Source organism: Pogoniulus pusillus, unplaced genomic scaffold, assembly GCF_015220805.1.
Source record: "Pogoniulus pusillus isolate bPogPus1 unplaced genomic scaffold, bPogPus1.pri scaffold_203_arrow_ctg1, whole genome shotgun sequence".
Lineage (NCBI taxonomy): Eukaryota > Metazoa > Chordata > Aves > Piciformes > Lybiidae > Pogoniulus > Pogoniulus pusillus.
Genome location: NW_026974630.1, coordinates 6,994 through 30,538, shown reverse-complemented (window position 1 = coordinate 30,538; position 23,545 = coordinate 6,994). Strand labels below are relative to the sequence as shown.

At 64.6% G+C, this 23,545-nt stretch overlaps 1 protein-coding gene across 1 annotated transcript; it reads left to right on the top strand.

Moving 5' to 3' along the window:
- On the top strand, window positions 1–23,038 carry LOC135174005 (epoxide hydrolase 3-like). Its single transcript, XM_064141243.1, has 7 exons — window positions 1–106; window positions 3,868–4,169; window positions 8,475–8,560; window positions 9,422–9,738; window positions 11,006–11,109; window positions 12,289–12,437; window positions 22,727–23,038. The coding sequence occupies exons 1-7, from the start codon at window positions 1–3 to the stop codon at window positions 22,956–22,958; spliced, it is 1,296 nt and encodes a 431-aa protein (XP_063997313.1). The 3' UTR covers window positions 22,959–23,038.
- The last annotated feature ends 507 nt before the right edge of the window (window positions 23,039–23,545 follow it).

Genomic DNA, 23,545 nt, shown 5'->3' with positions numbered 1-23,545 from the left:
ATGGCTCTCATTGGCTGCGCCTCCTCCCCCGCGCCAATAGAATGGAGGGGGCGGGGCGCAGGGGGCGGGGCCGAGCTGCAGCGGGCGACGGAAGCGGCGCTGGAAGGTGCGGGGCTGGGGGGGGGGGGGCAGGGGGGGGAGAGGTTAAAGCCGGGGGGGGGGGGGGCGAGTTTGGGACCCTTCGTGTCGCGACAGTGCCACTGCCAGGGACCCCCTCCGTGGTGGCAGGAACCCACTCCTCGCTGTCGCGACAGAGCGCCCCCCCCCGCGCCGTGGGGCACACACACAGACGCACTCCCCCCCCCCCCCCCCCCCCGGTGACAGGGACACCCCCACCCCCCCCCGTGCCTGTCGGTGACAGCCCCGCCCCATGTCGCGACACTGCGGTGACAGCCTGGCAGGGACACCTGCACCCCATGAGAGGACTCATCGCTTCCCCCCCACCCCCCCACCCCAAAAACGATGTCGCGATAACCCCGCCCCGGTGACAGGGACACGCCCATCCGGGGGGGGGGGGTGACAAGGACACGCCCATGTCGCGACAACCCCACACAGCCCCCCCCCCCCTACCCCCGGCATGTCCCGACAGGCTGTGACAGGGACAGCCCCCCCCATGGTGTCACAGTGGCAGGGGACAGGGACAGGCTGGGGGGGGACACACACAGTGGTGACAGAGACCCCCCCCACGCGTGGGGCACAGCCTGGTGGCGGCACCACCTCAGTGTCTGGGCACAGGGACAGGGGGGAGGGGGGAGGGGGGGGCAGACACCTCCCCCCCCCCCCCCCCGGTGACAAGGACACCCCCGCGAGTGGGCACTGAGGTACCAGGGACACCCCCCCACGAGGGGACACTCTGGTGCCAGGCACAGGCTGGGGGGGGACACACACAGAGGTGGCAGGGACACCCCCATGAGTGGGCACCCCGGTGCCAGGGACACCCCCACGAGAGGACACCCTGGTGATGGGGGAGGGGGGCACCTGGGTGCCAGGGACACCTCCCTCCCCCCAGGGTGGGACATCCTGGTGACAGGGACAGGCTGGGGGGGGAGGGCACAGACACACACCCTGGGGACAGGGCCACCCCCTTGAGTGGGCACCGTGGTGGCAGTGCCACCCTGGTGATGGCACCTCCCCGGGGTCAGACACACCCTCTTGAGTGGGCACCTTGGTGGCAGTGCCACCCTGGTGATGGCACCTCGGGGACAGGGACACTCCCTTGAGTGGGCACCATGGTGGCAGTGCCACCCTGGTGATGGCACCTCGGGGACAGGGACACTCTCTTGAGTGGGCACCATGGTGGCAGTGCCACCCTGGTGATGGCACCTCCCCAGGGACAGGGACACTCCCTTGAGTGGGCACCTTGGTGGCAGTGCCACCCTGGTGATGGCACCTCCTTAGGGACAGGGACACTGCCCTGAGTGGGCACCGTGGTGGCAGTGCCACCCTGGTGATGGCACCTCCCCAGGGACAGGGACACTCCCTTGAGTGGGCACCTTGGTGGCAGTGCCACCCTGGTGATGGCACCTCCCCAGGGACAGGGACACCCCTTTGAGTGGGCACCTTGGTGGCAGTGCCACCCTGGTGATGGCACCTCCCTAGGGACAGGGACACTCCCTTGAGTGGGCACCTTGGTGGCACTTCCCTAGGGACAGGGACACCCCTTTGAGTGGGCACCTTGGTGGCAGTGCCACCCTGGTGATGGCACCTCCTTAGGGACAGGGACACTGCCCTGAGTGGGCACCGTGGTGGCAGTGCCACCCTGGTGATGGCACCTCCCCAGGGACAGGGACACTTTCTTGAGTGGGCACCTTGGTGGCAGTGCCACCCTGGTGATGGCACCTCCCCAGGGACAGGGACACCCCTTTGAGTGGGCACCTTGGTGGCAGTGCCACCCTGGTGATGGCACCTCCCTAGGGACAGGGACACTCCCTTGAGTGGGCACCTTGGTGGCACTTCCCTAGGGACAGGGACACCCCTTTGAGTGGGCACCTTGGTGGCAGTGCCACCCTGGTGCTGGCATCTCCCTAGGGACAGGGACACTCCCTTGAGTGGGCATCTTGGTGGCAGTGCCACCCTGGTGATGCCATCTCCCCGGGGACAGGGACACTCCCTTGAGTGGGCACTGTGGTGGCAGTGCCACCCTGGTGATGCCACCTCCCTCAGGACAGGGACACCCCCTGAGTGGGGCACCCTGGTGACAAGGACATGCTGGTGGCAGGACCCTTCCTGGTGCCAGGGACACCCTACTGTGGGCACCACCAGCCCACTGGTGCCAGGGTCCCACTGGTGATGGCACCTCCCAGGGACAGGGACCTCTGGTGCCAGGGACCCCCTCATGGTGGCACCCTCTGGTGCCAGGGAGCTCCCTGGTGCCAGTGACAAACACCCTCCCCACAATGGGACAGCAGTGCCAAGGCCACCCCCAGCAGGGAGGACAAGTTGGTGCCAGGGACAGGCAGGGAAATGAGGTCACCCTGGGCAGGGTGGCACCTGAGGGGGTGGTGGCAGAGCCACCCTGGCCCTGGTGACACCCTGGTGATGAGGCAGGATGGTGACACAGAGGGCAGGAATGGGGCACCCTGGGGACAGTGGGGCCAGCCTGGGGGAGGTGGCACCATGGGGACATTGGCACCATGGGGACATTGGCACCATGGGGGCATTGGCACCACAGGATGAACCCACCAGGTGCTGTGCCACCTTGACAGGGCCCCCATGGGGGCATTGGCACCATGGGGATGAGGCCACCAGGTGCTGTGCCACCTTGACAGGGCCCCCATGGGGACGTTGGCACCACAAGGATGAGGCCACCAGGTGCTGTGCCACCATGGGCATGAGTCTACCATGGGCATGAGCCCAGGAGGTGCTGTGCCACCATGGGCATGAGCCCAGCATGGGCATGAGGTGACCGTGGGCATGAAGCCACCATGGGCATGAGCCCAGCAGCTGCTGTGCCACCATGGGCACACCATGGGCACAAAGCCACCATGGGCATGAGCCCACCGTGGGCATGAGCCCAGCAGCTGCTGTGCCACCATGGGCATACTATGGGCATGAGCCCACCATGGGCATGAGCCCAGCAGCTGCTGTGCCACCATGGGCATGAAGCCACCATGGGCATGAGCCCCCCATGGGCATGAGCCCACCATGGGCATGAGCCCAGCAGCTGCTGTGCCACCATGGGCATGAGCCCACCAGGGGCATGAGCCCAGCATGGGCACACACCCAGCAGCTGCTGTGCCACCATGGGCACACCATGGGCATGAGCCCAGCAGCTGCTGTGCCACCATGGGCATGAGCCCACCATGGGCACACACCCAGCAGCTGCTGTGCCACCATGGGCACACCATGGGCACGAAGCCACCATGGGCATGAGCCAGCAGCTGCTGTGCCACCATGGGCATGAGCCCACCATGGGCATGAGCCCAGCATGGGCACGAACCCAGCAGCTGCTGTGCCACCATGGGCACACCATGGGCACGAAGCCACCATGGGCATGAGCCCCCCCATGGGCACACACCCAGCAGCTGCTGTGCCACCATGGGCACACCATGGGCACGAAGCCACCATGGGCATGAGCCCAGCATGGGCACACACCCAGCAGCTGTTGTGCCACCATGGGCACACCATGGGCATGAGCCCACCAGGGGCATGAGCCCAGCATGGGCACGAACCCAGCAGCTGCTGTGCCACCATGGGCACACCATGGGCATGAGCCCCCCATGGGCATGAACCCAGCAGCTGCTGTGCCACCATGGGCATGAGCCCCCCATGGGCATGAGCCCAGCAGCTGCTGTGCCCCCACGGGGGCTGGCACCACCCCAGTGACCCTTCTCTGTCTCTCTCTCTCTCTCTGTGCCCCCCCCCCAGCCCCCTCCCTCCCCAGGTGCCAGCCGTGCCCTGTGCCAGCCGTGCCCTGTGCCATGCTGCTGCCCGCCCTGCGCTGGCTGCTGCTGGCCCCCCCGCGGCTGCTGCTGGCCCTGCGCCGCCTGCTGGCCCAGCTGGGGCTGCTGCTGGCCGCGGGGGCCGCGGGGGTCGCCTATGGGCTGTGGGGGGTGGGGCTGCTGCTGCGCAGGGGTCCCTGTGCCACCTTCCGCTGGAGGGTGCGGACCAACCCCCCCCCGGGCATGCTCGATGCCAGCTTCGGAGAGCATCGATTCCTGCGGCTGCAGGTTGGGGAGGGCACCCGAGGGGGGAGGGAAGGGCACCAAGGGGCAGGGAAGGGCACCAAGGTGGGGGTGGGAGGGCACCCGAGGGGCATGGAAGGGCACCCGAGGGGGTTGGGAGGGCACCCAGAGGGGTTAGGAGGGCATCCAGAGGGGTTGGGAGGGCACCAAGGGGCAGGGAAGGGCACCAAGGTGGGGGTGGGAGGGCACCCGAGGGGCAGGGAAGGACACCAAGGTGGGTGGGAGGGCATCAAGAGGGGTGGGAGGGCACCAAAGGGCAGGGAAAGGCACCCAAGGGGGCATGGAAGGGCACCAAGAGGGGTGGGAGGGCATCAACAGGGGTGGAGGGCACCAAGGGGCAGGGAAGGGCACCAAGGTGGGTGGGAGGCCACCCGAGGGGCAGGGAAGGGCACCCGAGGGGGTTGGGAGGGCACCCAAGGGGCTTGGGAGGGCACCAACAGGGGTGGGAGGGCATCAAGGGGCATGGCAGGGCACCAAGGTGGGGGTGGGAGGGCACCCGAGGAGCATGGAAGGGCACCAAGGGGTGTGGGAGGGCACCCGAGGGGCATGGAAGGGCACCCGAGGGGGTTGGGAGGGCACCCAAGGGGCTTGGGAGGGCACCAAGAGGGGTGAGAGGGCACCAAGGGGCAGGGAAGGGCACCAAGGTGGGTGGGAGGGCATCAAGAGGGGTGGGAGGGCACCAAAGGGCAGGGAAAGGCACCCAAGGGGACATGGAAGGGCACCAAGAGGGGTGGGAGGGCATCAAGAGGGGTGGGAGAGCACCCGAGGGGCAGGGAAGGACACCCGAGGGGGTTTGGAGGGCACCAAGAGGGGTGAGAGGGCACCAAGGGGCAGGGAAGGGCACCAAGGTGGGTGGGAGGGCATCAAGAGGGGTGGGAGGGCACCAAAGGGGGTAGGGAGGGCACCCAAGGGGACATGGAAGGGCACCAAGAGGGGTGGGAGGGGACCCAAGGGGCATGGCAGGGCACCCAAGGGGTAGGGAAGGGCACCAAGGGGTGTGAGAGGGCACCCAATGGGGTTGGGAGGGCACCAAGAAGGGGTGGGAGGGCACCAAGGGGCAGGGAAGGGCACCAAGGTGGGGGGAGAGGGCACCCGAGGGGCAGGGAAGGGCACTTGAGGGGCTTGGGAGGGCATCAAGGGGGGTGAGAGGGCACCAAAGGGGGTAGAGAGGACACCCAAGGGGCATGGCAGGGCACCCAAGGGGGTTGGGAGGGCACCAAGAAGGGGTAGGGAGGGCACCCAAGGGGCTTGGGAGGGCATCAAGAGGGGTGGGAGGGCACCCAAGGGGCGTGGGAGGGCACCCAAGGGGCAGGGAAGGGCACCCAGAGGGGTGGGAGGGCTGGAGGGTGTCAGGAGTGGGTTGTGGAGGCTGTGAGGGTGTCTGGAGTGGGTTCTGGAGGGTCAGGAGTGGGTTCTGGAGGGTCCTGAGGGTGTCTGGAGTGGGTTCTGGAGGGTCAGGAGTGGGGTCTGGAGGCTGTGAGGGTGTCTGGAGTGGGTTCTGGAGGGTCAGGAGTGGGTTCTGGAGGCTGTGAGGGTGTCTGGAGTGGGTTCTGGAGGGTCAGGAGTGGGTTCTGGAGGATGTGAGGGTGTCTGGAGTGGGTTCTGGAGCATCAGGAGTGGGTTCTGGAGGCTGTGAGGGTGTCTGGAGTGGGTTCTGGAGGGTTCTGAGGGTGTCTGGAGTGGGTTCTGGAGGGTCAGGAGTGGGTTCTGGAGGCTGTGAAGGTCTCTGGAGTGGGTTCTGGAGCATCAGGAGTGGGTTCTGGAGGCTGTGAGGGTGTCTGGAGTGGGCTCTGGAGAGTCAGGAGTGGGTTCTGGAGGCTGTGAGGGTGTCTCTGGAGTGGGTTCTGGAGCATCAGGAGTGGGTTCTGGAGGGTCAGGAGTGGGTTGTGGAGGCTGTGAGGGTGTCTGGAGTGGGTTCTGGAGCATCAGGAGTGGGTTCTGGAGGCTGTGAGGGTGTCTGGAGTGGGTTCTGGAGGGTCAGGAGTGGGTTCTGGAGGTTGTGAGGGTGTCTGGAGTGGGTTCTGGAGCATCAGGAGTGGGTTCTGGGGGTCTGGGGGGGACTTGTGAGGGTCCTGAGGGTATCTGGAGTGGGTTCTGGAGGGTCAGGAGTGGGTTCTGGAGGCTGTGAGGGTGTCTGGAGTGGGTTCTGGAGCATCAGGAGTGGGTTCTGGAGGCTGTGAGGGTGTCTGGAGTGGGCTCTGGAGCATCAGGAGTGGGTTCTGGGGGTCTGGGGGGGACTTGTGAGGGTCCTGAGGGTATCTGGAGTGGGTTCTGGAGGGCTTGAGGGCATCTGGAGGGTCTGGGGGTGTCTGGAGTGGGTTCTGGAGGGTGTGGGGGAGGCTTTTGAGGGTCCTGAGGGTATCTGGAGGGGTTCTGGGTGGCTCTGAGTGAGTTCTGGGTGGGCTCTGGGTTGCTCTGGGTGGCTCTGGGTGGGTTCTGGATGGCTCTGGGTGGCTCTGAGTGGGTTCTGGAGGCTCTGGGTGGGCTCTGGGTGGGCTCTGGGTAGCTCTGGGTGGGTTCTGGAGGCTCTGGGTGGGTTCTGGGTGGCTCTGGGTGGCTCTAGGTGGCTCTGGGTGGGTTCTGGAGGCTCTGAGTGGGTTCTGGGTGGGCTCTGGTTGGCTCTGGGTGGGCTCTGGGTGGCTCTGAGTGAGTTCTGGGTGGCTATGGGTAGCTCTGGGTTGCTCTGGGTGGTCTTTGGGTGGGCTCTGGGTTGCTCTGGGTAGCTCTGGGTGGTCTTTGGGTGGGTTCAGGGTGGCTCTGCGTGGGTTCTGGGTGGTCTTTGGGTGGGTTCTGAGTGGCTCTGGGTGGGTTCTGGGTGGCTCTGGGTGGGTTCTGGAGGCTCTGGGTGGCTCTGGGTGGGCTCTGGGTAGCTCTGCATTGCTCTGGGTGAGCTCTGGGTGGGTTCTGGGTGGCTCTGGGTGGCTCTGAGTGGGTTCTGGAGGCTCTGGGTGGGTTCTGGAGGCTCTGAGTGGGTTCTGGGTAGCTCTGGGTTGCTCTGGGTGGTCTTTGGGTGGGTTCTGGGTGGCTCTGGGTGGGCTCTGGGTGGCTCTGGGTAGCTCTGGGTGGCTCTGGGTAGCTCTGGGTGGGTTCTGGGTGGCTCTGGGTGGTCTCTGAGTGGCTCTGGGTGGGTTCTGGGTAGCTCTGGGTGAGTTCTGGGTGGGCTCTGGGTAGCTCTGGGTGGGCCATGGTTTGCTCTGGGTGGCTCTGGGTGGGTTCTGGGTTGCTCTGGGTAGCTCTGGGTGGCTCTGGGTGGGCTCTGGGTGGCTCTGGGTGGCTCTGGGTGGGCTCTGGGTGGGCTCTGGGTGGGTTCTGGAGGCTCTGGGTGGGCTCTGGGTGGCTCTGGGTGGGCTCTGGGTGGGTTCTGGAGGCTCTGGGTGGGCTCTGGGTGGGCTCTGGGTGGCTCTGGGTGGCTCTGGGTGGGCTCTGGGTGGGCTCTGGGTGGGTTCTGGAGGCTCTGGGTGGGCTCTGGGTGGCTCTGGGTGGGCTCTGGGTGGGTTCTGGAGGCTCTGGGTGGGCTCTGGGTGGCTCTGGGTGGGCTCTGGGTGGCTCTGGGTAGCTCTGGGTGGCTCTGGGTAGCTCTGGGTGGGTTCTGGGTGGCTCTGGGTGGTCTCTGAGTGGCTCTGGGTGGGTTCTGGGTAGCTCTGGGTGAGTTCTGGGTGGGCTCTGGGTAGCTCTGGGTGGGCCATGGTTTGCTCTGGGTGGCTCTGGGTGGGTTCTGGGTTGCTCTGGGTAGCTCTGGGTGGCTCTGGGTGGGCTCTGGGTGGCTCTGGGTGGCTCTGGGTGGGCTCTGGGTGGGCTCTGGGTGGGTTCTGGAGGCTCTGGGTGGGCTCTGGGTGGGCTCTGGGTGGCTCTGGGTGGGCTCTGGGTGGGTTCTGGAGGCTCTGGGTGGGCTCTGGGTGGCTCTGGGTGGGCTCTGGGTGGGTTCTGGAGGCTCTGGGTGGGCTCTGGGTGGCTCTGGGTGGGCTCTGGGTGGGTTCTGGAGGCTCTGGGTGGCTCTGGGTGGGCTCTGGGTGGGCTCTGGGTGGGTTCTGGAGGCTCTGGGTGGGCTCTGGGTGGGTTCTGGATGCTCTGGGTGGGCTCTGGGTGGGCTCTGGGTGAGCTCCTGGAAGGTGCTGGAAGCTTTGGGAGGTCTCCTGAGGGCATCTGAAGGAGCTTTGAGAGCTCCTGGGAGGGGGAGGGGGGGGAGGGGAGGAGGAGATGCTGCTGAGGGAGCCTGGGGAGGGCATCTGGGGAGGGGGGGGAGGGGTCCAGGCCACCCTGTGCCCACCCCCACCCCTCCCCCCCCCCCAGGGCTCTGGGTTGAGGCTTCACTACGTGACCAAAGGTCCCTGCCAGGCTCCACTGCTGCTGCTGCTCCATGGCTTCCCCCAGAGCTGGTCAGTGCCCACCTGGGCCTTGGCAGGGCACCGAGGGGCATGGCAGGGCACCAAGGGGTGTGGGAGGGCATCAAGGGGTGTGGGAGGGCATCAAGGGGGTTGGGAGGGCATCAAGGGGGTTGGGAGGGCATCAAGGGGGTTGGGAGGGCACCAAGGGGTGAGGGAGGGCACCAAGGAGGGCTGGGAGGGCACCAAGGGGGTGTGGGAGGGCATTAAGGGGGTTGGGAGGGCACCAAGGGGTGTGAGAGGGCACCAAAGGGGTGTGGGAGGGCACCAAGGGGGTGTGGGAGGGCATCAAGGGGGTTGGGAGGGCACCAAAGGGTGTGGGAGGGCATCAAGGGGTGTGGGAAGGCACCAAAGGGTGTGAGAGGGCACCAAGGGGGTTGGGAGGGCACCAAGAAGGGCTTGGGTGGGCACCAAGGGGCTTGAGATGCCACTGAGGGGCTTGGGTGGGCATCGTGAAGGGCTTGGAAGGGCACCCAAGAGGCTTGGGTGGGCACCAAGAAGGGCTTGGGAGGGCACCAAGGGGCTTGGGATGGCACTGTGAAGGGCTTGGGAGTGCACCAAGGGGCATGGGATGGCACCAAGGGGGTTGGGTGGGCACTGTGAAGGGCTTGGCAGGGCACCAAGGGGCTTAGGAGGGCACCAAGGGGGTTGGGTGGGCACTGTGAAGGGCTTGGGCTGGGCAACCAAGGGGCATGGGATGGCACCAAGGGGCTTGGGTGGGCACCATGAAGGGCTTGGGAGGGCACCAAGGGGCTTGGGATGGCACCAAGGGGCTTGGGTGGGCACCGTGAAGGGCTTGGGCAGGGCACCCAGGGGCTTTGGAGGGCACCGAGTGCCACCCCCTGCCTGTGCCAGGTTCTGCTGGCGCCATCTGCTGGTGGAGCTTGGCAGCAGCTACCAGGTGGTGGCACTGGACCTGCCTGGGTACGGAGCCTCGGAGAAGCCTCCTGGCACCGAGAGCTACCAGCTGGAGGCCCTGGTGGATGCCATCTGCCAGGTGATCGAGCTGCTGGGGGCACCCCCGGGCACCGGTGCCAGCCAGGCCTCGCCCAAGTGCTGCCTGGTAGGGCACGACTGGGGAGGGCTCCTGGCATGGGAGGTGGCATCCAAGTGCCCATCCCTGGTGGAGAAGTTGGTGGTGATGGATGCCCCCCAGAGGGGGGTGATGGCAGGTACCAGGGCAAGGAGGGGGGTGGGGGGGTGGCATCTTGGGCACTGGGGGGGAGGGGGAGGTGGGCAGGGCTGGGGTGGGCATGGCTGGCATGGGGTAGGTGTGGGGTGGGCATAGCTGGCATGGGGCTTGGGGCAGCTCTAGGGTGGGCATGGCTATGGCTGGCATGGGGCAGCTCTAGAGTGGGCATGGCTGGCATGGGGCAGCTTTAGGCTGGGCATAGCTGGCATGGGGCAGCTCTAGGCTGGGCATGGCAGGCATGGGGCTTGGGGCAGCTCTGGGGTGGGCATGGCTATGGCTGGCATGGGGCAGCTCTAGGGTGGGCAGGGCTGGCATGGGGCAGCTCTAGAGTGGGCATAGCTGGTATGGGGCAGCTCTAGGATGGGCATAGCTGGCATGGGGCAGCTCTAGGGTGGGCATGGCTGGCATGGGGCAGCTCTGGGGTCGGCATAGCTGGCATGGGGCTTGGGGAGGTGCCAATGGGAGGGTTCAGCAGAGGTGGGCATTGATGGGGGAGGGGTTGGGGGGAGAGGGAGGTGGCATGGGGTTGGCATCAGGTGGCAGCTTCTGGACATGGTGCTGAGGGTCATCTGTTATGGGCATGGCACCAGGTGCCACCTCATGACCATGCCATCAGGTGGCATCTCATGGCCATGCTGTTGAGTGCCCCCTCTCCTGGCTGTGCCATGCCACCGTGGTGCCACTGTGTGCCCCCTCTCCTGGCTGTGCCATGCTACTGGGTGCCCCTGGGTGTTCCCTCTCCTGGCTGTGCCATGCCACCATAGTGCCACTGTGTGCCCCCTCTCCTGCCTGTGCCATGCCACCATAGTGCCACTGTGTGCCCCCTCTCCTGGCTGTGCCATGCCACCATAGTGCCACTGTGTGCCCCCTCTCCTGCCTGTGCCATGCCACCATAGTGCCACTGTGTGCCCCCTCTCCTGGCTGTGCCATGCCACCATGGTGCCACTGTGTGCCCCCTCTCCTGGCTGTGCCATGCCACTGGGTGCCACTGGCTGCTCCCTTCTCCTGCCCATGCCACCAGATGCCATTCTCTGGCCCTGTTTCAATGCCCCCTCCTGGCCACCCTCTTGTGTGCCATCTCTTCTGGCCATGCCATGCCACCACGGTGCCACCTGCCATGACCACCCCCTTGGATTCCATCTCCCCTGGCTGTGCCCAGCAGCTGCCACCTCTTGGGGTGGTACCAGCAGGTGCCAGCCTCCCCCTGGGGGGTGCCCCTGAGCCCCATGTGCCCTCTCCTGGCACAGGTTTCATCTGGTGCCACCCGAGCCAGCTGCTGCGCTCCAGCTACGTCTTCCTCTTCCAGCTGCCCTGGCTGCCAGAGCTGCTCCTCTCCCTGGCAGACTTCGAGGTGGGTACCCATGCCCACCTCTCCATGGTGCCACCTTGGCCCCTCTCTGCCCCCCTTCTGCACCTCCCCAGCCCAAGAAGCTCCTCCAGAGCTCCCTCCTGGCACCCAGATCGTTGTGGTGACCTCCCCCAGGCCTTCTGCCCGCCCTGGTGCCACCTTCTGCCCTATTTGGTGCCACCTTCTGCCTTCCTTGGTGCCACCTTCTGCTCTCCTTAGTGTCACCTGCCCTCATGATGCCACTTTCTGCTCTCTTGGTGCCACCTTCTGCCCTCCTTGGTGTCACCTGCCCTCATGATGCCACTTTCTGCCCTCTTGGTGCCACCTTCCTTCTGCCCTCCTTGGTGTCACCTGCCCTCATGGTGCCACTTTCTGCCCTCTGGTGCCGCCTTCTGCCCTCCTTGGTGCCACCTTCTGCCCCCTTGGTTTCACCTTCCCTGCTTGGTGCCACTTCTGGCCCTCTTTGATGCCACTTTATGTTCTCTCAGTGCCACCTTCTGCCCTCCTTGGTGCCACTTCCTGCCCTCCTTGGTGCCACTTCCTGCCCTCTTGGTGCCACTTTCTGCCCTCTGGTGCCACTTTCTGCCCTCCTTGGTGTCACCTGCCCTCATGGTGCCACTTTCTGCCCTCTGGTGCCACCTTCTGCCCTCCTTGGTGCCACTTTCTGCCCTCCTTGGTGCCACCTTCTGCCCTCTTGGTTTCACCTGCCCTCATGGTGCCACTTTCTGCCCTCTGGTGCCACTTCCTGTCCTCCTTGGTGCCACTTTCTGCCCTCTGGTGCCACTTTCTGCCCTCCTTGGTGTCACCTGCCCTCATGGTGCCACTTTCTGCCCTCTGGTGCCACCTTCTGCCCTCCTTGGTGCCACTTTCTGCCCTCCTTGGTGCCACCTTCTGCCCTCTTGGTTTCACCTGCCCTCATGGTGCCACTTTCTGCCCTCTGGTGCCACTTCCTGTCCTCCTTGGTGCCACTTTCTGCCCTCTGGTGCCACTTTCTGCCCTCCTTGGTGCCACCTTCTGCCCTCTTGGTGCCGCCTTCTGCACCTCCCCAACCCAAGAGGCTCCTTGAGTGCCACCTGAGGAGGAGCCTCCAAGCCCAAGGCCTGGGCCAAGCTCCCTCCTTGCCCCCACGCCGCGGGGGGTGACCTCCCCCAGGCCCTGTGCCCACCTTGGTGCCCTCCCCAGCTGGTGAGGAGTGTGCTGCAGTCCCCCTGGCTGGGGGTGCAGAACCCGGAGCGGAGGCTGACGGAGGAGGAGGTGGAGGTCTACCTCTACAGCCTGTCCCAGCCTGGGGGCCTGTCCCCCCCCATCCACTACTACCGCAACCTCTTCAGGTGGGTGCCACTGCCTTGGGTGCTCCTGGCTTGGGGGACCTTGGGTTGGGTGCTCCTGGTTGGGTGACCTTGGGTTGGGTGCTCCTGGCTTGGGTTGGGTGCTCCTGGGTTGGGTGGGCTTGGGTTGGGTGCTCCTGTCTTGGGTGACCTTGGGTTGGGTGCTCCTGGCTTGGGTTGGGTGCTCCTGGGTTGGGTGCTCCTGGCTTGGGGGACCTTGGGTTGGGTGCTCCTGGCTTGGGTTGGGTGCTCCTGGGTTGGGTGGGCTTGGGTTGGGTTGGGTGCTCCTGGCTTGGGTTGGGTGCTCCTGGTTGGGTGGGCTTGGGTTGGGTTGGGTGCTCCTGGGTTGGGTGACCTTGGGTTGGGTGCTCCTGGGTTGGGTGGGCTTGGGTTGGGTGCTCCTGGCTTGGGGGACGTTGGGTTGGGTGCTCCTGGATTGGGTGACCTTGGGTTGGGTGCTCCTGGGTTGGGTGGGCTTGGGTGGGCTTGGGTGCTCCTGGCTTGGGGGACCTTGGGTTTGGTGCTTCTGGGTTGGGTGGGCTTGGGTTGGGTGCTCCTGGCTTGGGGGACCTTGGGTTGGGTGCTCCTGGTTGGGTGACCTTGGGTTGGGTGCTCCTGGCTTGGGGGACTTTGGGTTGGGTGCTCCTGGATTGGGTGACCTTGGGTTGGGTGCTCCTGGCTTGGGGGACGTTGGGTTGGGTGCTCCTGGTTGGGTGACCTTGGGTTGGGTGCTCCTGGCTTGGGGGACTTTGGGTTGGGTGCTCCTGGTTGGGTGACCTTGGGTTTGGTGCTCCTGGCTTGGGGGACATTGGGTTGGGTGCTCCTGGATTGGGTGACCTTGGGTTGGGTGCTCCTGGCTTGGGGGACTTTGGGTTGGGTGCTCCTGGATTGGGTGACCTTGGGTTGGGTGCTCCTGGCTTGGGGGACTTTGGGTTGGGTGCTCCTGGATTGGGTGACCTTGGGTTGGGTGCTCCTGGCTTGGGAGATGTTGAGTTGGGTGCTCCTGGCTTGGGGGACCTTGGGTTGGGTGCTCCTGGTTGGGTGACCTTGGGTTGGGTGCTCCTGGCTTGGGTTGGGTGCTCCTGGGTTGGGTGGGCTTGGGTTGGGTGCTCCTGTCTTGGGTGACCTTGGGTTGGGTGCTCCTGGCTTGGGTTGGGTGCTCCTGGGTTGGGTGCTCCTGGCTTGGGGGACCTTGGGTTGGGTGCTCCTGGCTTGGGTTGGGTGCTCCTGGGTTGGGTGGGCTTGGGTTGGGTGCTCCTGGCTTGGGGGACCTTGGGTTGGGTGCTCCTGGTTGGGTGACCTTGGGTTGGGTGCTCCTGGCTTGGGGGACCTTGGGTTGGGTGCTCCTGGATTGGGTGACCTTGGGTTGGGTGCTCCTGGGTTGGGTGCTCCTGGCTTGGGGGACCTTGGGTTGGGTGCTCCTGGCTTGGGGGACCTTGGGTTTGGTGCTTCTGGGTTGGGTGGGCTGGGGTTGGGTGCTCCTGGCTTGGGGGACCTTGGGTTGGGTGCTCCTGGTTGGGTGACCTTGGGTTGGGTGCTCCTGGCTTGGGGGACTTTGGGTTGGGTGCTCCTGGATTGGGTGACCTTGGGTTGGGTGCTCCTGGCTTGGGGGACGTTGGGTTGGGTGCTCCTGGTTGGGTGACCTTGGGTTGGGTGCTCCTGGCTTGGGGGACTTGGGGTGGGGTGCTCCTGGTTGGGTGGGCTTGGGTTGGGTGCTCCTGGCTTGGGGGACGTTGGGTTGGGTGCTCCTGGATTGGGTGACCTTGGGTTGGGTGCTCCTGGCTTGGGGGACTTTGGGTTGGGTGCTCCTGGATTGGGTGATCTTGGATTGGGTGCTCCTGGCTTGGGGGACTTTGGATTGGGTGCTCCTGGATTGGGTGACCTTGGGTTGGGTGCTCCTGGCTTGGGAGATGTTGAGTTGGGTGCTCCTGGCTTGGGGGACCTTGGGTTGGGTGCTCCTGGTTGGGTGACCTTGGGTTGGGTGCTCCTGGCTTGGGTTGGGTGCTCCTGGGTTGGGTGGGCTTGGGTTGGGTGCTCCTGGCTTGGGTGACCTTGGGTTGGGTGCTCCTGGCTTGGGTTGGGTGCTCCTGGGTTGGGTGCTCCTGGCTTGGGGGACCTTGGGTTGGGTGCTCCTGGCTTGGGTTGGGTGCTCCTGGGTTGGGTGCTCCTGGCTTGGGGGACCTTGGGTTGGGTGCTCCTGGCTTGGGTTGGGTGCTCCTGGGTTGGGTGGGCTTGGGTTGGGTTGGGTGCTCCTGGCTTGGGTTGGGTGCTCCTGGTTGGGTGGGCTTGGGTTGGGTTGGGTGCTCCTGGGTTGGGTGACCTTGGGTTGGGTGCTCCTGGGTTGGGTGACCTTGGGTTGGGTGCTCCTGGCTTGGGGGACGTTGGGTTGGGTGCTCCTGGATTGGGTGACCTTGGGTTGGGTGCTCCTGGGTTGGGTGGGCTTGGGTGGGCTTGGGTTGGGTGCTCCTGGCTTGGGGGACCTTGGGTTTGGTGCTTCTGGGTTGGGTGGGCTTGGGTTGGGTGCTCCTGGCTTGGGGGACCTTGGGTTGGGTGCTCCTGGTTGGGTGACCTTGGGTTGGGTGCTCCTGGCTTGGGGGACTTTGGGTTGGGTGCTCCTGGATTGGGTGACCTTGGGTTGGGTGCTCCTGGCTTGGGGGACGTTGGGTTGGGTGCTCCTGGTTGGGTGACCTTGGGTTGGGTGCTCCTGGCTTGGGGGACTTTGGGTTGGGTGCTCCTGGTTGGGTGACCTTGGGTTGGGTGCTCCTGGCTTGGGGGACATTGGGTTGGGTGCTCCTGGATTGGGTGACCTTGGGTTGGGTGCTCCTGGCTTGGGGGACTTTGGGTTGGGTGCTCCTGGATTGGGTGATCTTGGGTTGGGTGCTCCTGGCTTGGGGGACTTTGGGTTGGGTGCTCCTGGATTGGGTGACCTTGGGTTGGGTGCTCCTGGCTTGGGAGATGTTGAGTTGGGTGCTCCTGGCTTGGGGGACGTTGGGTTGGGTGCTCCTGGTTGGGTGACCTTGGGTTGGGTGCTCCTGGCTTGGGTTGGGTGCTCCTGGGTTGGGTGGGCTTGGGTTGGGTGCTCCTGTCTTGGGTGACCTTGGGTTGGGTGCTCCTGGCTTGGGTTGGGTGCTCCTGGGTTGGGTGCTCCTGGCTTGGGGGACCTTGGGTTGGGTGCTCCTGGCTTGGGTTGGGTGCTCCTGGGTTGGGTGGGCTTGGGTTGGGTTGGGTGCTCCTGGCTTGGGTTGGGTGCTCCTGGTTGGGTGGGCTTGGGTTGGGTTGGGTGCTCCTGGGTTGGGTGACCTTGGGTTGGGTGCTCCTGGGTTGGGTGGGCTTGGGTTGGGTGCTCCTGGCTTGGGGGACGTTGGGTTGGGTGCTCCTGGATTGGGTGACCTTGGGTTGGGTGCTCCTGGGTTGGGTGGGCTTGGGTGGGCTTGGGTTGGGTGCTCCTGGCTTGGGGGACCTTGGGTTTGGTGCTTCTGGGTTGGGTGGGCTTGGGTTGGGTGCTCCTGGCTTGGGGGACCTTGGGTTGGGTGCTCCTGGTTGGGTGACCTTGGGTTGGGTGCTCCTGGCTTGGGGGACGTTGGGTTGGGTGCTCCTGGATTGGGTGACCTTGGGTTGGGTGCTCCTGGCTTGGGGGACGTTGGGTTGGGTGCTCCTGGTTGGGTGACCTTGGGTTGGGTGCTCCTGGCTTGGGGGACTTTGGGTTGGGTGCTCCTGGTTGGGTGACCTTGGGTTTGGTGCTCCTGGCTTGGGGGACATTGGGTTGGGTGCTCCTGGATTGGGTGACCTTGGGTTGGGTGCTCCTGGCTTGGGGGACTTTGGGTTGGGTGCTCCTGGATTGGGTGATCTTGGGTTGGGTGCTCCTGGCTTGGGGGACTTTGGGTTGGGTGCTCCTGGATTGGGTGACCTTGGGTTGGGTGCTCCTGGCTTGGGAGATGTTGAGTTGGGTGCTCCTGGCTTGGGGGACCTTGGGTTGGGTGCTCCTGGTTGGGTGACCTTGGGTTGGGTGCTCCTGGCTTGGGTTGGGTGCTCCTGGGTTGGGTGGGCTTGGGTTGGGTGCTCCTGTCTTGGGTGACCTTGGGTTGGGTGCTCCTGGCTTGGGTTGGGTGCTCCTGGGTTGGGTGCTCCTGGCTTGGGGGACCTTGGGTTGGGTGCTCCTGGCTTGGGTTGGGTGCTCCTGGGGTGGGTGGGCTTGGGTTGGGTGCTCCTGGCTTGGGGGACCTTGGGTTGGGTGCTCCTGGTTGGGTGACCTTGGGTTGGGTGCTCCTGGCTTGGGGGACCTTGGGTTGGGTGCTCCTGGATTGGGTGACCTTGGGTTGGGTGCTCCTGGGTTGGGTGCTCCTGGCTTGGGGGACCTTGGGTTGGGTGCTCCTGGCTTGGGGGACCTTGGGTTTGGTGCTTCTGGGTTGGGTGGGCTTGGGTTGGGTGCTCCTGGCTTGGGGGACCTTGGGTTGGGTGCTCCTGGTTGGGTGACCTTGGGTTGGGTGCTCCTGGCTTGGGGGACTTTGGGTTGGGTGCTCCTGGATTGGGTGACCTTGGGTTGGGTGCTCCTGGCTTGGGGGACGTTGGGTTGGGTGCTCCTGGTTGGGTGACCTTGGGTTGGGTGCTCCTGGCTTGGGGGACTTTGGGTTGGGTGCTCCTGGTTGGGTGGGCTTGGGTTGGGTGCTCCTGGCTTGGGGGACGTTGGGTTGGGTGCTCCTGGATTGGGTGACCTTGGGTTGGGTGCTCCTGGCTTGGGGGACTTTGGGTTGGGTGCTCCTGGATTGGGTGATCTTGGATTGGGTGCTCCTGGCTTGGGGGACTTTGGATTGGGTGCTCCTGGATTGGGTGACCTTGGGTTGGGTGCTCCTGGCTTGGGAGATGTTGAGTTGGGTGCTCCTGGCTTGGGGGACCTTGGGTTGGGTGCTCCTGGTTGGGTGACCTTGGGTTGGGTGCTCCTGGCTTGGGTTGGGTGCTCCTGGGTTGGGTGGGCTTGGGTTGGGTGCTCCTGTCTTGGGTGACCTTGGGTTGGGTGCTCCTGGCTTGGGTTGGGTGCTCCTGGGTTGGGTGCTCCTGGCTTGGGGGACCTTGGGTTGGGTGCTCCTGGCTTGGGTTGGGTGCTCCTGGGTTGGGTGCTCCTGGCTTGGGGGACCTTGGGTTGGGTGCTCCTGGCTTGGGTTGGGTGCTCCTGGGTTGGGTGGGCTTGGGTTGGGTTGGGTGCTCCTGGCTTGGGTTGGGTGCTCCTGGTTGGGTGGGCTTGGGTTGGGTTGGGTGCTCCTGGGTTGGGTGACCTTGGGTTGGGTGCTCCTGGGTTGGGTGACCTTGGGTTGGGTGCTCCTGGCTTGGGGGACGTTGGGTTGGGTGCTCCTGGATTGGGTGACCTTGGGTTGGGTGCTCCTGGGTTGGGTGGGCTTGGGTGGGCTTGGGTTGGGTGCTCCTGGCTTGGGGGACCTTGGGTTTGGTGCTTCTGGGTTGGGTGGGCTTGGGTTGGGTGCTCCTGGCTTGGGGGACCTTGGGTTGGGTGCTCCTGGTTGGGTGACCTTGGGTTGGGTGCTCCTGGCTTGGGGGACTTTGGGTTGGGTGCTCCTGGATTGGGTGACCTTGGGTTGGGTGCTCCTGGCTTGGGGGACGTTGGGTTGGGTGCTCCTGGTTGGGTGACCTTGGGTTGGGTGCTCCTGGCTTGGGGGACTTTGGGTTGGGTGCTCCTGGTTGGGTGACCTTGGGTTTGGTGCTCCTGGCTTGGGGGACATTGGGTTGGGTGCTCCTGGATTGGGTGACCTTGGGTTGGGTGCTCCTGGCTTGGGGGACTTTGGGTTGGGTGCTCCTGGATTGGGTGATCTTGGGTTGGGTGCTCCTGGCTTGGGGGACTTTGGGTTGGGTGCTCCTGGATTGGGTGACCTTGGGTTGGGTGCTCCTGGCTTGGGAGATGTTGGGTTGGGTGCTCCTGGCTTGGGGGACTTTGGGTTGGGTGCTCCTGGTTGGGTGACCTTGGGTTGGGTGCTCCTGGCTTGGGTTGGGTGCTCCTGGGTTGGGTGGGCTTGGGTTGGGTGCTCCTGGGTTGGGTGACCTTGGGTTGGGTGCTCCTGGCTTGGGTTGGGTGCTCGTGGGTTGGGTGCTCCTGGCTTGGGGGACGTTGGGTTGGGTGCTCCTGGCTTGGGTTGGGTGCTCCTGGGTTGGGTGGGCTTGGGTTGGGTGCTCCTGGCTTGGGGGACCTTGGGTTGGGTGCTCCTGGCTTGGGTGACCTTGGGTTGGGTGCTCCTGGCTTGGGGGACCTTGGGTTGGGTGCTCCTGGATTGGGTGACCTTGGGTTGGGTGCTCCTGGGTTGGGTGCTCCTGGCTTGGGGGACCTTGGGTTGGGTGCTCCTGGCTTGGGGGACGTTGGGTTTGGTGCTTCTGGGTTGGGTGGGCTTGGGTTGGGTGCTCCTGGCTTGGGGGACCTTGGGTTGGGTGCTCCTGGTTGGGTGACCTTGGGTTGGGTGCTCCTGGCTTGGGGGACTTTGGGTTGGGTGCTCCTGGATTGGGTGACCTTGGGTTGGGTGCTCCTGGCTTGGGGGACGTTGGGTTGGGTGCTCCTGGTTGGGTGACCTTGGGTTGGGTGCTCCTGGCTTGGGGGACTTTGGGTTGGGTGCTCCTGGTTGGGTGGGCTTGGGTTGGGTGCTCCTGGCTTGGGGGACGTTGGGTTGGGTGCTCCTGGATTGGGTGACCTTGGGTTGGGTGCTCCTGGCTTGGGGGACTTTGGGTTGGGTGCTCCTGGATTGGGTGATCTTGGATTGGGTGCTCCTGGCTTGGGGGACTTTGGATTGGGTGCTCCTGGATTGGGTGACCTTGGGTTGGGTGCTCCTGGCTTGGGAGATGTTGAGTTGGGTGCTCCTGGCTTGGGGGACCTTGGGTTGGGTGCTCCTGGTTGGGTGACCTTGGGTTGGGTGCTCCTGGCTTGGGTTGGGTGCTCCTGGGTTGGGTGGGCTTGGGTTGGGTGCTCCTGTCTTGGGTGACCTTGGGTTGGGTGCTCCTGGCTTGGGTTGGGTGCTCCTGGGTTGGGTGCTCCTGGCTTGGGGGACCTTGGGTTGGGTGCTCCTGGCTTGGGTTGGGTGCTCCTGGGTTGGGTGGGCTTGGGTTGGGTGCTCCTGGCTTGGGGGACCTTGGGTTGGGTGCTCCTGGTTGGGTGACCTTGGGTTGGGTGCTCCTGGCTTGGGGGACGTTGGGTTGGGTGCTCCTGGATTGGGTGACCTTGGGTTGGGTGCTCCTGGGTTGAGTGGGCTTGGGTGGGCTTGGGTTGGGTGCCCCTGGCTTGGGGGACCTTGGGTTTGGTGCTTCTGGGTTGGGTGGGCTTGGGTTGGGTGCTCCTGGCTTGGGGGACCTTGGGTTGGGTGCTCCTGGTTGGGTGACCTTGGGTTGGGTGCTCCTGGCTTGGGGGACTTTGGGTTGGGTGCTCCTGGATTGGGTGACCTTGGGTTGGGTGCTCCTGGCTTGGGGGACCTTGGGTTGGGTGCTCCTGGTTGGGTGACCTTGGGTTGGGTGCTCCTGGCTTGGGGGACTTTGGGTTGGGTGCTCCTGGTTGGGTGACCTTGGGTTGGGTGCTCCTGGCTTGGGGGACGTTGGGTTGGGTGCTCCTGGATTGGGTGACCTTGGGTTGGGTGCTCCTGGCTTGGGGGACGTTGGGTTGGGTGCTCCTGGCTTGGGGGACCTTGGGTTGGGTGCTCCTGGTTGGGTGACCTTGGGTTGGGTGCTCCTGGCTTGGGGGACCTTGGGTTGGGTGCTCCTGGTTGGGTGACCTTGGGTTGGGTGCTCCTGGCTTGGGGGACCTTGGGTTGGGTGCTCCTGGTTGGGTGACCTTGGGTTGGGTGCTCCTGGCTTGGGGGACGTTGGGTTGGGTGCTCCTGGATTGGGTGACCTTGGGTTGGGTGCTCCTGGCTTGGGGGACGTTGGGTTGGGTGCTCCTGGCTTGGGGGACCTTGGGTTGGGTGCTCCTGGTTGGGTGACCTTGGGTTGGGTGCTCCTGGCTTGGGGGACGTTGGGTTGGGTGCTCCTGGATTGGGTGACCTTGGGTTGGGTGCTCCTGGCTTGGGGGACGTTGGGTTGGGTGCTCCTGGCTTGGGGGACCTTGGGTTGGGTGCTCCTGGTTGGGTGACCTTGGGTTGGGTGCTCCTGGCTTGGGGGACTTTGGGTTGGGTGCTCCTGGATTGGGTGACCTTGGGTTGGGTGCTCCTGGCTTGGGGGACCTTGGGTTGGGTGCTCCTGGTTGGGTGACCTTGGGTTGGGTGCTCCTGGCTTGGGGGACCTTGGGTTGGGTGCTCCTGGTTGGGTGACCTTGGGTTGGGTGCTCCTGGCTTGGGGGACTTTGGGTTGGGTGCTCCTGGATTGGGTGACCTTGGGTTGGGTGCTCCTGGCTTGGGGGACGTTGGGTTGGGTGCTCCTGGTTGGGTGACCTTGGGTTGGGTGCTCCTGGCTTGGGGGACTTTGGGTTGGGTGCTCCTGGTTGGGTGACCTTGGGTTGGGTGCTCCTGGCTTGGGGGACGTTGGGTTGGGTGCTCCTGGATTGGGTGACCTTGGGTTGGGTGCTCCTGGCTTGGGAGATGTTGAGTTGGGTGCTCCTGGTTGGGTGACCTTGGGTTGGGTGCTCCTGGCTTGGGGGATGTTGAGTTGGGTGCTCCTGATTGGGTGACCTTGGGTTGGGTGCTCCTGGCTTGGGTTGGGTGCTCCAGGTTGGGTGGGCTTGTGTTGGGTCCTCCTAGCTTGGTTTGGGTGATGTGGGTTAGGTTCTCCAGTTGAGGTCCTCCAGTTGAGATTCCCTAAGTTGATGTTGGAGGCCTCCAGTTGAGGCTCTCCAGTTGAGGCTCTCCAGCTGAGGTTCTCCAGCTGAGGTTCCCCATTTAGGAGGCCTCCAGCTGAGGTTCTCCAGCTGAGGCTCTCCTGTTGAGGTTCTCCAGCTGAGGTTCTCCAGTTGAGGTTCTCCAGTTGAGGTTCTCCAGCTGAGGTTCCCCATTTAGGAGGCCTCCAGCTGAGGTTCTCCAGCTGAGGTTCTCCTGTTGAGGTTCTCCAGCTGAGGTTCTCCAGTTGAGGCTCTCCAGTTGAGGTTCTCCAGCTGTGGTTCTCCAGCTGAGGTTCTGCAGCTGTGGTTCTCCAGTTGAGGCTCTCCAGTTGAGGCTCTCCAGTTGAGGCTCTCCAGTTGAGGCTCTCCAGCTGAGGTTCTCCAGCTGAGGTTCCCCATTTAGGAGGCCTCCAGCTGTGGTTCTCCAGCTGTGGTTCTCCAGCTGAGGCTCTACAGCTGAGGTTCTCCAGTTGAGGTTCTCCAGCTGAGGTTCCCCATTTAGGAGGCCTCGAGCTGAGGCTCTCCAGCTGAGGTTCTCCAGCTGAGGTTCTCCAGCTGAGGTTCTCCAGCTGTGGTTCTCCAGCTGAGGCTCTCCAGCTGAGGTTCTCCAGCTGAGGTTCTCCAGTTGAGGTTCTCCAGCTGTGGTTCTCCAGCTGAGGTTCTCCAGCTGTGGTTCTCCAGTTGAGGTTCTCCAGCTGAGGTTCCCCATTTAGGAGGCCTCCAGCTGAGGTTCTCCAGCTGAGGCTCTCCAGCTGAGGCTCTCCAGCTGAGGTTCTCCAGCTGAGGTTCTCCAGTTGAGGTTCTCCAGCTGAGGTTCTCCAGTTGAGGTTCTCCAGCTGTGGTTCTCCAGTTGAGGTTCTCCAGCTGAGGTTCCCCATTTAGGAGGCCTCCAGCTGAGGTTCTCCAGCTGAGGCTCTCCAGCTGAGGCTCTCCAGCTGAGGTTCTCCAGTTGAGGTTCTCCAGCTGTGGTTCTCCAGCTGAGGCTCTCCAGCTGAGGTTCTCCAGTTGAGGTTCTCCAGCTGTGCTTCTCCAGCTGTGGTTCTCCAGCTGAGGTTCTCCAGCTGAGGTTCTCCAGCTGAGGTTCTCCAGCTGTGGTTCTCCAGCTGAGGTTCTCCAGCTGAGGCTCTCCAGCTGAGGCTCTCCAGCTGAGGTTCTCCAGTTGAGGTTCTCCAGCTGAGGCTCTCCAGCTGAGGTTCTCCAGCTGTGGTTCTCCAGCTGTGCTTCTCCAGCTGTGGTTCTCCAGCTGAGGCTCTCCAGCTGAGGTTCTCCAGCTGAGGTTCTCCAGTTGAGGTTCTCCAGCTGAGGTTCCCCATTTAGGAGGCCTCCAGCTGAGTTTCTCCAGCTGAGGTTCTCCAGCTGTGCTTCTCCAGCTGAGGCTCTCCAGCTGAGGTTCTCCAGCTGTGGTTCTCCAGCTGAGGTTCTCCAGCTGTGCTTCTCCAGCCGAGCCTCCCCCTGCAGGAGGCCTCCAGCTGAGGTTGTCCTCTCCCTCCCTCCCCCCCCGCAGGGACACGCCCATCCCCCGCGAGCCTCCCCCGCCCCCCACCCTGCTGCTGTGGGGCACCCACGATGCCTTCCTGGACCCTCGCCTGGTGCCCGCCCTCAGCCGCCGCCTGCGGCCCGGTGCCCGCTGCCACCTGCTGCCCGGTGCCAGCCACTGGCTGCCCGAGGACCAGCCCCAGGCCCTCGCCCGCATCCTCAGGGACTTCCTGGCTGGGGGCCACAGCCAGAGCCCCTGAGGGGGCACCCATGGGTGCTGCTCGGGCTGCTCCGGGGGGGGTGGCAGGGTGGGGCGAGGTGAGGGTGGGAGGAGGAGCCCAAAACAGCTGGGTGGTGGCTTCAACATCTGGGTGGTTGTTGGTGGGAGCCCAACAGCTGGATGGAGGCTTCAACATCTGGGTGGTGGTTGGTGGGAGCCCAACAGCTGGATGGAGGCTTCAACATCTGGGTGGTGGTTGGTGGGAGCCCAACAGCTGGGTGAAGGTGGTGGGAGCCCAACAGCTGGATGGTGGCTTCAACATCTGGGTGGTGGTTGGTGGGAGCCCAACAGCTGGATGGAGGCTTCAACATCTGGGTGGTGGTTGGTGGGAGCCCAACAGCTGGATGGAGGCTTCAACATCTGGGTGGTGGTCGGTGGGAGCCCAACAGCTGGGTGGAGGCTTCAACAGCTGGGTGGTGGTTGGTGGGAGCCCAACAGCTGGGTGAAGGTGGTGGGAGCCCAACAGCTGGATGGTGGCTTCAACAGCTGGGTGGTGGTTGGTGGGAGCCCAACAGCTGGATGGTGGCTTCAACATCTGGGTGGTGGTTGGTGGGAGCCCAACAGCTG